The 15,016-nt window shown below is 46.7% G+C and overlaps 1 protein-coding gene across 2 annotated transcripts in view; it reads right to left on the bottom strand.

The window, feature by feature from the left end:
* GRB7 (growth factor receptor bound protein 7) overlaps positions 1-15,016 on the bottom strand; it is a 78,068-nt gene that overhangs the window by 58,620 nt on the left and 4,432 nt on the right. The window contains exons 1-2 of one of the 2 annotated variants that reach the window (XM_081886279.1): positions 12,821-13,487; positions 4,624-4,711 (exon numbers count right to left, since the gene is read on the bottom strand). In XM_081886279.1, coding sequence (XP_081742405.1) covers positions 4,624-4,711; positions 12,821-12,997 — 265 coding nt within the window. In that variant the 5' untranslated portion in view covers positions 12,998-13,487. Of the gene's footprint in view, positions 1-4,623; positions 4,712-12,820; positions 13,488-15,016 lie in introns of those variants that run through there. The other variant, XM_081886281.1, reaches the window with a different exon arrangement.

The raw sequence follows: 15,016 nt of genomic DNA, 5'->3' as shown, positions 1-15,016 counted from the left end.
GGCTGAATGAGGCCAGCAGGCAAAGGTTCCCTAGCCCTGCTGCAGACTGCAAATGTGGAGGGGGAGTGTGACTGCACCTCAATTCTTCCTCCTAGTTACCCTCCATTCCAATGTGGTTGGACATGACAAAAACAGCTGGATCCCTCGACCCATATGACACATCATCAAATTTCACACAACAATCTACACGGAGGTTAGAAGCAGGACAAGTAGTAATTCTCCCTTCATGTGTGCATTCAGATCCTAGATAGTTGGACAATTATGTGACCATTTAATATTTGCTGAAAACGACCACACAAAACACTTTGTACAAGGGTAATGACATCTGCATCAATTTCATAGGCTGGAAGGAAAACACTGGAGTCTGTTTGCAAGTGGTGGGCCCCCATTCCCAACGTGAGCAAAACTCCAGAACCACTTTGGGTTTTTACACAAAGGCACCACCCTACCTGAACTTCATTGATTGGTTTTAGGATAGAGCAATCTTCCAGGTGCTAGACCGGAGGGTGTTAGAATCTCTAAAACCATGGATCAAGTTATAACTGGTAATTCCCAAAGCTGCCTGATTGATTCTGAGTATTCCACACTTTATTATGGATGGAAATTTTCCAGTTACCCTTATGAAATTGTCCTCTGGTCTAAGCATTTATTAATCTATTATTCCTTTAATCTACTCAGTAACATTTTTTTTTAAACAGCTGATGATTGAATAATCTGTATTTTATTAGAATCAGCTGAAACTTTGCACTTTAATGTCGAGATTTATGAGACTGTTTTATGAGAGTATATTCTGTTGTGCTTTTAACGTTATTTAATATCTGTTTTATATTACTTTGCATAACTAAATTTTTAATTCCTCTCTGTTTCTTAAGTCTCTGTGTCACCAGAACAAGAGTTCTGCTTTGTTTCTAAATCATTATATGCCTGGGTTGTGTCATTAGTGGTCAGGAAGGGAGGGGAGAGAGAGAGACAGAAAGTAGCAGCAGCACAGAGGTGAGCTGATTGGATGGGTCAGGTACGCAGAAGGACAGTAAGACACCTATGAGCTATCCCCTTTTCCAGCCATCTCCACATGCACTGGGTCCTAGGCTGTTTGATGCTTGCATGCACCCACACCCTAGACTTACGGACCACACACATTCTTACAGAAAGACATCACCACCTCCCGCTCTTGCACACACTCCTATGTACATTCCCACACCCAAATACGTACATAATCAGCATTGCCAGCCCCTTGCACTCCAGCACAGGAGTAGGGCTGGGTGGAAACAATGGCTTTTACTTTGCAGAAATATTCTGTGCCAAGTAAAAGGCAGAATTTCCAGCTCCAGTGCTGACGTGGAAATCTGTGCAAAAAAGGGGGGGGGTGAGGCAGTGTTCAGGATAGGCCAGCACACAAACTTCATTTCAGATTGATCAGTTACAGCCAATAGAAACAAAATATCGCTTTGTGTTAGGGTTGCCATTTTCTTTTGCAAAGTTTTTGAACTAGTCTTTAGGAAATTCTGCAAAATCTAGACTTCCGGCGTGGGTTGCCATACGTCCGGATTTTCCTAGACCCTGTTTCTGACTGCCGTATTCCGGCTATGTCCGGCTGGAAAATTCCGGGTGTATAGGATCCCTTTTTGTGTGTACAAAGAAGGATTTCCCTCCCTGTTTTATTCTTTGCATAGCAGAATATAACAAACCCAACAGAAGTTTGCCAAAGAGTTTGTGAATCTGACAAATACAACTCCAGAGTCCCCCCTGGGGCACACTGAACTCACAATTCAGATTTATTGACCTTAGCCATCATATTTAACACTCCAATCTAAGTCTTCCAAAAGGCCTGCCTGCTGCAATCTCTTCTCCTGCCTAAATGCTGTGCAAAAACAGGACCCTGGGGAATCTGTGAAGGTTTACTGCAGTGGATTGCTGCTTTAAGCATACTAATCGGATCGGTTTCAAACATCGTTTTCCTGTACTGTGCTTTCACAATTCAATAAAAGATGTGAGAGTAGTTATTTGTTACTTAAATCTATACCAGAAAATTGTCCCATTCTTTTTTTATATAAAAATAATAATAATTGTAAAAACAATACAAACAACACTTTTTAAAAATGTTGACAGAGGAAGGAAGGGAGGGAATAGGGATACAGAATGACACAAACAAGTCCATATATGGAATTGAGATGTCTAAATATTTCCCTTCTGATTGCTGTTTGCAAAAAGCCACTTTTTCGCATGTCCCAACTTGGTAAGGTTCTAAGTTCATTGCACAACTTGAATGTTATTTCTTGCCAGTACTGGAGCAGCAATTGCTTCGCCACCATTAAGTGCCCTCATTAACCAGCTGTGCTAAAGAACACCGGAATGCAATTCAACGGCATATTCACATCCATCAGGATTTACCCAGCACCTTATAACCTCGGACCAGAATACAGCCGTTCTTAAGCAAATATCCTGACTGTGTCCACCAGCACCCTCTAGCGAAACTTGCTGGCATTGCTTCTTCTCCACTAGCAGACCCATTCTATATAGTGGTGCCTTGGTTCTCAAAAACCTTGGTACTCAAACAACTTGGAATCCAAACACTGCAAAACCCGGAAGTAAGTGTTCTGGTTTGCAAACTTTTTTCGGAAGTCGAACGTGCTCCGTTTTGAGTGTTATGCTTCTGATTTGAGTGCCACACTTCCATTTTGAGTGTTAAGCTGAGGTTTGTCTTGTTTTGCTATTTATTTTGTGTTTTTGCAGCTTTTTGTCTTGTTTTTGTGACTGTGTAGAACCCAGTTCAGCTATTGATTGATTGATTGTGTGACTGCAGTACATTGATTATTGCTTTCATTTTATCTGTCAATGGTCTCGTTAGATAGTAAAATTCATGTTAAATCGCTGTTTTAAGGGTTGTTTTTAAAAGTCTGGAATGGATTAGTCCATTTTGCATTACTTTCTATGGGAAAGTTTGCCTTGGTTTTGGAACACTTTGGTTTTGGAACGGACTTCTGGAACAGATTAAGTTTGAGAACTGAGGTACCACTGAATTCTCATTCAGGTTTAATTAATATTACTGCTTATGGAGCCAAAACAGAAAAGGCCATGCACAAAAGAGAGGCTATAAGCAGACTTGGGAAGAACTTTGAGGCTTGCAGTAGTTTCAGGGATGTGGGTGGGTGTAGTGATGTTAAATTCTTGAGAATAATCTTCTGAAGAATATTCTCAATTAATGAGTATATTAGAGAATTTTCATTTAAAAGAGAGGAATATTCACTTTAGTGCATTGAAAATGATATAATTAGTCAATATACATGTTTATTCGTGGGTAAACTTGTTCAGATGACAACCAAGAACTGTACAGATATTTTTATTCAGTGGGACAATGCAGTGAATTCACATTCCTTGATTTTCTGCACCAAACGTGAAATTGAAAATTCAACGTGAATGACTCACGTTAATCACCAAGCCTGCCACTAACCGTATATTTACCACCAACTTCAAATTCTAATTATGTTGCGTATGTATGAAATGTAGCTTTTAAAGTAAAAGGAATATATATATATAAAAATCAGGTCTGCTACATGAGTACGTTCTTTAATAAGCATATCTACATGGTACAGTATTTTCAGTGCTACACTAATAAAATCAATACAAAGTTTAAAATAAATGCTATTATTTCCAGAAAATATAACACAAATAATCAGTAATGACAAGTTACATAACATCAGAAATGCAAATTATGAGCTGCTTAGACAAGCAAGGCAACACACAGCATATTTAAATTATAATTGATAAATTGTCACAAGAAATAAATAAAAATATAGAAACGTCAGCTGTTTAAATCAAGGCCACCTCACATGCAGTTACACATAATTGTATAAGCCTAGGTACTTTAAGTGTATAAAGCATTAAAGCTACTTTCTGTAGATTTTTTTTTAAAAAAGAAACAAACCATTATATGGCCAAGGGTATAGAATTGCTAAGAATAAGGTCACACCAAAACAGAAAAAAACTATTACATATAGTTGAAATACATACGAATTCAAATGTTCATCAAATTAAATGAATAGCATTTTTTAAAACTATTTTTTTATGTTTTCTGTAGCTCACATTTCAGAACTGCCAATGGTGAAGGACACAATGCCCAGTAATGTAAATGAATTTAAAAAAAATCGTTATTCATTACTTACACTGGCAATATCACACCTTGACTTATTATTTACTAGATTTTTTTAAAATGTGGGTTGTAAAACTGGTTCTAACATTAGAATAGACAGTTTGCGGAGAATATTCTCCGGAGAATTTCTCTGGAGAATATTCTCACCTCACATCAGTGTGTTTGTGTGTGTAGGGACCCTAAGGGGGGAAAACAGCCAAATGAAGACTGACTTTGCTTCGTGCCCTGGGGGTGCTCACGACTCTCAAAATATATATTTTTGATCAATATATATATTTTTAAAGCTGCGTGAAAACACTGTTCATTTAAGCACTACTTCATGAATATTCTCCCTTTCAGACTGTAAAAACCTTACTGTATATGTCGTCAGCTATGGCAGAGTTTGAAAGGTATTGCCTAAGCACGTTTCAGTTGAAAGGGAGCCGATCTGTGAGCCATGGGCCTGGGAGGAATAATAGCAAGGGATCTCCTACCTTTCCCTGGCCTCTGGATATCAAAGCGCGATCCCCTGTGGATCCATTCCAGAAGTGGGAGTCCCGATGCAACCGATTCCACGTTCTCCTGATGAAGGAAACAGAAGGTTCAGTGAGAGCACCCTGATTTGGGAGTAAGCAGTGATCTCTTGTAGAACTACTGTATTTTTCGCTCTGTAGGACGCACTTTTCCCCCTCCAAAAATGAAGGGGAAATGTGTGTGCATCCTATGGGGCGAATGCAGGCTTTCGCTGAAGCCTGGAGAGCGAGAGGCATCGGTGCGCACCGACCCCTCTCGCTCTCCAGGCTTCAGGAAGCTATCCACAAGCCTTGCAAGCCCGGCGGGAGTTCCCGCGGGCTCACAAAGCTTGCGGGCAGCAGCCTGCAGCCCCGGAGGGCTCCCCGTGCTTCGGGCGAGTGTCCGCAAGCCTTGCGCGCCCGGCGGGAGGTCCGGGGCGGCAGCCTGTCGCCCGAAGCACGCAGAGCCCTCCGGAGGGTGCCCCGTGCTTCGGGCAGGTGTGCGCAAGGCTTGGGGTGGCAACCGCGGCTGGGGGGGAAATAATTTTTTAAAATTCATTTCCCCCCCAAAAAAACGAGGTGCGTCCTATGGGCCGGTGCGCCCTATAGGACGCAAAATACGGTACCTTATCGGAACAGGAGCAACAAAACTTTTAACTAATACAGGAAGATGACTGATGAAGGATCCTTCATGAAAGACAGGGAAGGGAAGAACTCCCAGGCTGGGAGGCTGGGAAAAGAAATGGAAGCTCCCAGGTGAGAGCTGGGAGGGCCCATCCCATATTATGTGAGATTAAGGGTTAAGATCTACCCCTGATAAAGGACTCTGTATTTTAATTTCCTATTTTTCTTTTATTTCTTACTGTTTTCTTTTCTTGTTTTCTTCTCTATTTTTATTTAGATTAGTTTGGTTTTTATTGTATTATATGTTGAAAACTTTCAATAAAAATTCAGATTATTTTTTTTACAAAACCAAACACTTGTGTGTTGTTTTTTAACACTGTCCCCAGGAATAGAAAATCTAGAAGCAGCCATTCACACGGTCAGGTTTTCTTTGCGAGCAGAAAACCAGTCATGCTGTCTTATAGTAAGGTCTGCTTAGGTATGTTTTCATGACATAACTAAAATGGAAGTTCGCTGGTGCAATGCTCCAGAACCTGGTTTAAACCCCAAGCTTTGTTGCTTACTTACCAAACCACTGGGTGAGACCTGAGAAAGAGCATCTAAAACCACTTCATTTTGAAGCAGCTGTGGGGGGAAGCCTGCCCACTGAGGCTCACAGCTAGGGGTGCCAGAAGGCAGCAGTTCCCATTCTGGTTGGTCTTCATCACAACTGTTTGGCTTTCACCAAATACAATGTTATTTGCCTTGCTATCTGCTATTAGACGTAAGATACTCTGAACTCGAACTCAGGACGCAAAGGAGAAATGTGCTAAGAGGAAGGCACACTTAGCAAATCCACACCGTGATCAACTCCCTCCCGGAAACCAATGTCCCCACTGTGGAAGGACGTGTGGACCCAGAATTGGCCTCCACAGTCACTTACGGACTCATTGTTAAAACCATGTTTATGGAAGACAATCTTACTCAGCTACAAGTGATTGCCAAAGAAGAAGAAGAAGAAGAGGATGTAGGTGATGTAACTATTTACATACTATGTACGCTTACGTTAATTTCAGTGTGAAAATTGAAACAATATTATTTTACTTTTTACTGTTTTATTTGCTTTTCTGTTTTATCATATCATCAGTATTTAAAAACCGGCTGTCATTAATAAGATACTGTATGCGGACTTAATAAACAACAGTGAGGTGAACGAATATTCGCTGGACTAATTTCCATTCCTGATGAACGAATATTCGCTGGGATATTTCCATTCCTGACCATGGATGAACATACAAACTGCAGCAGTTTCTGCTTCCTTTTGCATTGCAATTCTCCAACATCCTTACTCCTAGCCAGTGGCGTAGCGTGGGGGGTGCCAGGGGTGCCGGCCGCACCGGGCGCAACTTCTGGGGGGGCGCGAGTCCAGAGGGAAGGGACAAGTTCCTTCCTCCGCCGGGCTCCCCGCCGCCACCGCCAGCCTTGCGCCCTAGTGCGCGCGCGCCCCCCGCCACCGCTGCTGCGGCTGCGCTCCACTCACTGCTCGCAGGAGGAGCAGCCGCTGCAGCAGCGCCGCCGCCACCACCAACGCCTGGCCGGCACGGGCACCCTCCGCACCCCGCCGCCGCCGCCATCCCCTCAACCCAGCCACAGGCGGCGGCTGCTTCTGCCGACTGGGGGGGAGGAGAGCTCCGAGGGGCCTCGCCGCGCCCTGCGCTCCCCAACACCCTCCGAGAGGAAGCCGGCGGGCGGGCGATGGTCTCCCGGCGGAAGGGGGCGCCGCTGGCTCCGGCTCTCAGAGCAACTCTCAGCTGCGGGGGGAGGGGGGTCGGGCGAGGACGGAGCGCGGCTGGAAGCCCCCGGTCCAGGCCGGGGGGAGGAGAGGCGCTCGCCAAGCCCGGATCTGGAGCGCCTCGGAGCGCGGACTCCACCTACAGCCCAAGGAGAGGAGGGGGCGGGGAGGCGCCCGAGGGGAGGGGGCTTTGGCTGCCTCGGCCCGCGGGGGCGCCGCAAATAATAAATTTAATAAATTCCTGCTGAGCCTTAAGGGGGGTCCTTGGCTCCTTCGCTCGCCCCCAGCCCCAGTGGCGTAGCGTGGGGGGGTGCAGGGGGGGCCGGCCGCAACATCTGGGGGGGGCGTGCTCGCACTCGAGTGCTAAAATCCAGGGGTTAGGGGGCGCAAATTACTTGCCTTGCCCCGGGTGCTGACAACCCACGCTACGCCACTGCTCCTAGCCTGCGACAATCCGGTTGTGAACCCCAGATACCTGGTGCAAGATTCAGGTTTCGACACAAGACTCTTAAGATACACTTGAAGGTGATGAAATGCTGAGGCAGTGGCAAGTTCCCACACTGAGCTCTTCACAGGAAGCTCTCTTCCCCAACCACCTTGCACAGAGGCGGCTGTAAAAATTCAGCCTGGGCCACGCATGGCTCCCTACCACATGGGTGACGGGTAGGGAAAGAGAGGGAGCCCTCCCTACAACACGCCAACATCCCACCGGTGACATTTCACAGAACTTAAACTTGCTCTGTGGATAGAAGGCTGTGTGGCACTTCTGTGCCTTGGATCATGCTGAACTTGCGATGTGTACACAGAGGACGTTTGGCATGCAGACCGTCTGGCCTTAAAACGAGTCAGATCATTGGTCCATTTAGCTCAGCACTTACAGACGCCGCAGGGCAGTGACTCTCCAAGATCTCTGGCAGAAGACTTCCCCAGCGATCATCCCTAATCTCCTTGTAACTGGAGAATGCTGGAGACTGAATAAGAGATGTTCTGCATGCAAACTATGTACTCAACCACTGAACCAACAGCGTCTCAGTTCATGCCCCAAACCTGCGCTTTAATACACTACTGCTGCCCTCCGCCACCAGTTCCTAGAAGCCAATTTTGGGAGAGGGGTCAAAAGTTTCATTTCAGGCACTGAAACATCTGCAGTCAGCACTGGTGTCGTTCAAAGATAAGCTTTCAGGACTTCTGGAGTCAAACCGACTGCCCAGGCTCTCTGTTGCAGCCTTCTCATTCTGCTCAGCTCAGTGATTCCATAAAGCCCATTTCTTGCGTCTCTGAGAAGGCAGCACCAAATGAGAGGGGCACCAAGCGAAGGGAAAAGACACCAGTTTATCTTTGCCCCACATTCAACAACTCCCGCTCCCTCTCCGAAACCAGTTTATGGCTGTTGATTTACAGCACCCTTTGGCTGTTTGGTTGCCGAAAGTGCTGAGGTTACATGAGATTTCCAGGGACAAGGAGCCTCTTCCCGGAATTCTTTCCAAGCAGCAGAAGCAAAAGCCGCAGGAACATGCCGTACGCCCAAAATGCTATAAGCGGGAAAGGGGCTGCTTGGCTGGGGGAAGAAATTGACAGCTGGGATCCCTGGCTGCCTGGAACAGTGATCTGGCAGCCAGTGTGGCACTGGGTGCAAAGAAAAATGGGCTGCCCAAGAATGAGATGTTACGTGTTTTGAGAACGGAAGGGAGTAGAGGGGCAGCAGCGTCTGCTGGCAATGCAGCCAACACATAAATCTGATGATGGTTCCGAGGCCAAGACAGCTGCAAAGGCCTCGCTAGAGTGTTGAAATGCTGTGTCATCCTGGAGCTGAAGTGATGGGCTGCGCTCGCTGCTGGGATTTGAAGTCAGCAGTAACCCAAAGCCTTGGCAAAACCACCAAGAAACAGCCTCGCTTTCTTCCCTGAAGCCTGCCACCCCAGAGCCCAAGGAAACATTCTCTGCGCTATGCCGAATAATATGAGGTTTTTGTTATGTCTTTATTTAGGATATTCCTACCCTGCCCTTTAAGGCAAAGTCATCACCAGGAGGGCTTACAGTCAAAATGTTTTTTTTTAAACACACACACAATTGAATAAACACAACAAAAATATCAAATATGAGGGCAGCAAGAATATGAAGCTTGGCTGAATAATAACACTAAATTAAGGGTTCTTTAAGATCACAAAAGAAGAGGCCATATGCACCTCCTGTGATGGGGAATTCTCACATGTGGGGTCGCCACTAAAAAGGGGTCCTGGTGGGCCAGAGAGCAGGGCCTCTCTGAGCACAGCCTCTTAGGGCACAGGCAGGTTCATACAGGTTCAGGCAGTCCTCCAAAATTCCCTTTAAAGGTTAATGCTAGCGGTTAAGCTGAAAATGAATAAGTAACCAATGTAACTGGTGCAAAGCTAGTGTGATGTGGCCAACTGCCTAGTCCCCACAAGCATTGTGGTGGTGGAGCTTCGCATAAGTGGAAGTGTCTGCAGTGCCTTCAAAGGCAATCCTATGTAGAGAGCAGTCGTACCTTAGATCCCAAACACCTTGTTTTGGCTCCCGATGTTTTGGCTCCCGAATGTCTATTCCGGTTTGCAAACTATTTTTGGATGCCAAACGTCCGATGGGGCTTCCGCGGCTTCCAATTGGCTGCAGCCAATCAGAAGCTGCACTTTGGTTTCCGAACATTTTGGAAGTCGAACGGACTTCCGGAACGGATTCCGTACAACTTCCAAGGTGTGAATGTAGTTCATTTTGGGATAACCTCTCTCTCTCTGTGTAATTAAGGTCAGGTCCGCTTTTCCCTATGGCTGGCAATAATTTTAAATTATGACCAATGATTACTTTGAAGGAAGAAAATTTCAGGTTCCAAAATTCACCGGGCTTCTACCAGTTTTCATGCTGCAAAAATAAGCCTTTCTACTTATAGGATCACCTTGAGGGTTGTTTCTCGTGGTTCTGTGGTGGTGCATCCCCACCCCTGTACCCCACCTTTCCTCACAGTCACTACATTTCCCCCCAAGGCAGTGCTATCCCCTGGGACAGCTGTGTCGATAGAGCATGAGACTCTTAATCTCAGGGTTGTGGGTTTGAGCCCCACATTAGGCAAAAATATTCCTGCATTGCAAGGGGGTTGGGTTAGAAGACACTCGTGGCCCCCCCCCCACAACTGTACAATTTTATTATTCTAAGCTGCAATACAGGCAGAAATTAAACAAATTCGGTTTTTCATCTCACATGCTGGGGAAAGTTCACCTGTTGCTTTGTTGCCTGCCACAAGTGGGGGGGAAAGGTGACAAGCCTGGCTCCCTTGAAACATGTGCAGGTACCATATTGGCTCAGCAAGCACTGACACACCTGTATGCCTCCTAGGCAAAAGTCCCTCAACTAAGGACTCATTCTGACTTCCATTTGCCCTGCAATTTCTTCTGTTTGGCCTGTGATTTCGCAGCACTGGCACCAGAGGTTTTGCTTTTGTCCTACCGCTTTCCCTGGGAAAACCTGCTGCTTACAGCTGAATCAAACATCAACATGCAGAAAACCCAGCTGATGTTTGCTCCAATTCAGCAGTAAACAGAGAGGCTTCCCTAGGGAAAGCAGAGGAACAAAAGGAAAACTTCTCAGACCCAGCCCTAGATGTCACAGGCCAAATGGAACAGTGGGGATGAGCCATGCATTTTTGAGCACACCAGCTTCACTGTCCTAACCTAGGGTCGCCATTATTTTCCTGGCAGGATCGCTTGGACTTTTAACTGGCACACCATCAGTGGAAATTCAGCAGGGGAAGTATGCTGCTTGTCTCATCTATAAACGTCAATCTTGGAATAATAGTGAATTATTCAAGAAATAAAACTAGGGAAATTTATGCACCAGCTCATACAGCTTGAGCATAGAATTTGGAGGAAGAGGCACCAAACTGGCTCCCACATAACACTAAGGTTATTTAACACTAAGCTTGTTAAACAAACCACAAGTTGTGCCAGCAATCAACCAAACCATGTCTCGTTTTCCCCCCAAGGTTCAGTTTGTTTTGCAGCAGCTGTTGCCTCATGCCTGTTTACCTTGGCCATTGTTTGCAGGGGGTGGCCAAACAAACCATGGTTAAAGGAAGCAGCTGGGGTTGCATGCAATGCTAAACTATAGTTAGAACTATACGGCCTCGGTCCAGTATACCTGAAGGAGCGTCTCCACCCCCATCATTCTGCCCGGACGCTGAGGTCCAGCGCCGAGGGCCTTCTGGCGATTCCCTCATTGCGAGAAGCAAAGCTACAGGGAACCAGGCAGAGGGCCTTCTCGGTAGTGGCGCCCACCCTGTGGAACGCCCTTCCAGCAGATGTCAAAGCGAAAAACAACTACCTGACATTCAGAAGACATCTTAAGGCAGCCCTGTTCAGGGAAGCTTTTAACGTGTGATATTTTACTGTATTTTTGGTTTTTATGGAAGCCGCCCAGAGTGGCTGGGGAGGCCCAGCCAGATGGGCGGGGTATAAATAATAAATTATTATTATTATTATTATTATTATTATTATTATTATTATTATTATTATTATTATAACGAGCCAACATTCATAAGCCAGCAACAAAGCATAGATTCAGACTGTGGTTTCTTGGTACTAAACAAGCACCCCTTTGGGTGCCATTTTTGGCACATGTGTCAGTGTAAGCACGTGTGCTGACCGCGTGCAAGTGGGGAGGCACCTATATTCAAAACAGAAAGGATGTTTTCATTTGAAAATACGTGATTATGCAAGATCAGTCAACACGACCTATTACACAGGTGGACATAATTCATTAGAACCCATGGGGCAGAATTCACCTAATGAGTCTGCATCCATTGCACTAGGATTTCCACTTGTGAAAGGGGGCTTCCCCCCCACTCCCAAAACTGGCTTGGGATGGGAGTGTCAGGAGAAACCCCCAGAACAGTGAGGGGAGAGGGGATTGTTTCATCTGGCAAGCTACAATGCCTGCACAGACAAAATGTCCGTCATAGCATTCCGCTGAATTCCACCCGGACATATAGCAGCTCCCACACTGGCACACTTCCCCACACAGATGCAAAAGTATGAATCTGCCTTATAGGCAGCAGACCACTAGTCCATTCAGCCCAGCTCCAGCACCACCAACTAGCATCACCTGCTCAAGGCCTTGAGGGACAGGTCTTTCCCAGCACAGTTACACAACATATTTTTCAAGGAAGACGCCAATGATTAAATCTTGGACCTCCTGTGTCCTTTGGCTGAATTGTGACCCCCCTCCGTTCTAGACAAACTTGCGTATGCGCAACCACTCACATTATCAGAGGTATGACAACATGCAAATTCACAGCTGACGTTCACCTCAAAAGTGCAGCTTCATGCTCTCAGGATCTGTTAGCAGAAAAGGGAACCATCTGTGTGCTCCAGACAAGTCATTTTCTGCACACTCATTATTAACACTCTTGTGAGTCTTAGTTTGACTTAGCTTTGCGTTTTGAGTGTTGAAGTTCAAGCCTGGAATAAAGAGACTGTCGCCGTGCATGTGCAGAGTGCCGTTCCCTCACTTCTCAGCAGCCACAGTCCAGCACATAGCTCAGCTTAGGGAGCCCTATTGAGTCCCAACATCCCTCTATTTAAGAATTACCCACTGCCTAAGAAAAGGAACACGTTCTGTCCTGGAAAGGAGATAATACAAAAACTTTTTGCTTCACCCCAGGGAAATTACAGGCAGCCCCTTCAGATCATCTGGGTTGGCTTCTAGAGTAAAGGGAACCTGGTTTTTCACCCTCTTTAAGACACCAGCCACCAGTTCCCAAAGTTCGGGGATTACCTTGTAGCAGGGAGCAAAGCTGCGACTTCTCTTCTGACGGGGGCAGGCGAGCGCCTTGCCTGGGGAGCCACGCTTCCGCAGGCAGGTGCAGCAGAAGACGACCCCCACAGCTCTCCTCCAGCGCAAGCCCCGGGTCTCCTGCATACTGCAGTCCACAAGCGAGAGCCTCCAGGTCATCCTCTTTTAACTGAGCCACCCCATTGGCTGGCCCGGGGACTCCACGACTGCTCTCCACCTTACTCCGAAGCGACTCGGCACGCAGCTGCGCAGAAGGGGCTCTTTCCACGCCCCCCGATTCCACCTCCCCGCTTGGTCCTCCCATATGCTTCACACTCAGCTAAGATGACAGGGCTGGATGTTCGGAATAGCGACAACTAGCAGGGGACCCATCCGGCGGCACGGCTCGTTCTGTAGCAGCCCCTTCCTCCGGCTTTCTTAAACACACCCACTTCTGTTTTCATGCTCCCTGGTCCCCGTGCCACACGCTCGACCTGGAGGACCCGTCTGGAGAAGAAGGCGACGTCGGCTGCGCGCCCTGCGGGGCAGAATCTGCCTGGGTATCCTTAAGGAGCAGATGCTGTCCAGAGATGCTGAGTGACTCAAAAGCCACATGGTGCCAAGCTATTTCTGTCTGCCTCGAGATTGAGGCTGGCAGGGCCAAGTCAGGCCGAGCACGGACTACAGGCTAGAAGAGTGGGGGGAGAGGGAGAGAGAGAGAGAGAGAGAGAGAGAGAGAGAGAGGGCTTCCTTGCCAACCAGGACTTTTGATCAGCTTTTGAAGAAAGACCCAGCTGCTCAGGCAACCCGAGGCCACTTAGCCGCACATTTGTTCTTCTCCAGTGAGCCACGTTTGCTTTGGCACGGGGAGGGTTAACAAAATCTCTCCCAAACCAGGCCTCAGCGGATAAACTTTTAACAAGGGGAACATGCCAGCTTTATCCGGGGAGGTGCTTTTTTTTATTATGGTTCTCGCAAGGACTGGCTGCATTTCGCTCTCGGCCTTTGGGGCAGCAGGAGGAGGGGTCGGTGCAGCCAAAGAGGGAAGGAAACTATCCTGTCTGAGGGAACATGCAACAAGTCTCCCAGTCTCGAGGTACAATATGGTAGCTGTGATTGATAACTTTGCCATAATTAGACCTGATTTAAGAATTGAGTGATGCAGCAGCAGAACCTATTCCTTTTAATTAGGTACAGTGGTGACTTTTTTTTAAAAAAGGAAAGGTGGGAGAGATGGGGAATACAAGACTTAACATGGGATAAACAAAAGCTTCAATCTGGGAATCCAAAATGGCTTCCATGAGCTTACGAGGCTTTCTGCCCTCACTTCTGCCCACAGCTATTGTTTTCGATAAGTGTTACAGGAATTTTTATAATGATTGGAGGGGTTGCCCCTCCAGCACACAGTGTGACCCCCCCTTTGTTTATACACACACAATGTCTCCTCAAAGCACCACTTAACACACGACACCACACGATTTCCAATGTTGTTCTGTTTGGGAAGGAAATGGCTACCGAGGGGGGAGCTTGAGACATGAGTGGGGGGCAGCCATAATCCCTAAAGTGTGAGCCCATGTACTTAGCAACCCCTCTGCCTGAGTGATAATCTCTGGCATCCTGATACCTGAATGCCAGACAGGTAGCCGTTCCAGAAACAATAGCCAACTCGAATCAAGACAAAAGGCTGTGATTAACTTGGCTGGGAAACAGGGATATATATCTCTCTTTTATATCGCTTGATGGGTGTATGGTGGAGGTCAAGGGAAGCAGGGGGGGGGAGAGCCCTGACGCTCAGGTTTCTGTCGCCAGACCCTCTCAACGTGTGATGTATTTGTGATGTATGCATGATGTAATTTTAGGGGTGTTGTGGGTATCTTTGCAAAACTGATAAAAGTGGGAGCCATCCTTTGTTCTAGGCTTCTTCCTGCTTCTTTCATGTGGTGGAAGTACTGTTGCAACAGTCGTGTGAATAAAGACCAGGCCTACTGGCTGCTGTTTTGCTCCTACATTCCTGGTAATCCAAGTGAGCCCAAGGATTTTCCTATAACAGTCAGCCCAGTTTGCCCACATTTGCACCAGGACTAGGTAAAACAGAACTGCCATATGCATCTGTCCTGTGGGAAAACAGGAGAACAAAGGTTGCATATTCCCCCAAGGAAGTGTAAAGTCTAGTGAACTCAGAGGAATCTAGGCTGCAAT

The sequence above is a fragment of the Podarcis melisellensis genome (assembly GCF_964234715.1).
Source record: "Podarcis melisellensis genome assembly, chromosome: 13".
In the NCBI taxonomy this organism is placed as follows: Eukaryota; Metazoa; Chordata; class Lepidosauria; order Squamata; family Lacertidae; genus Podarcis; species Podarcis melisellensis.
This window is presented reverse-complemented; position numbering and strand designations above follow the sequence as displayed.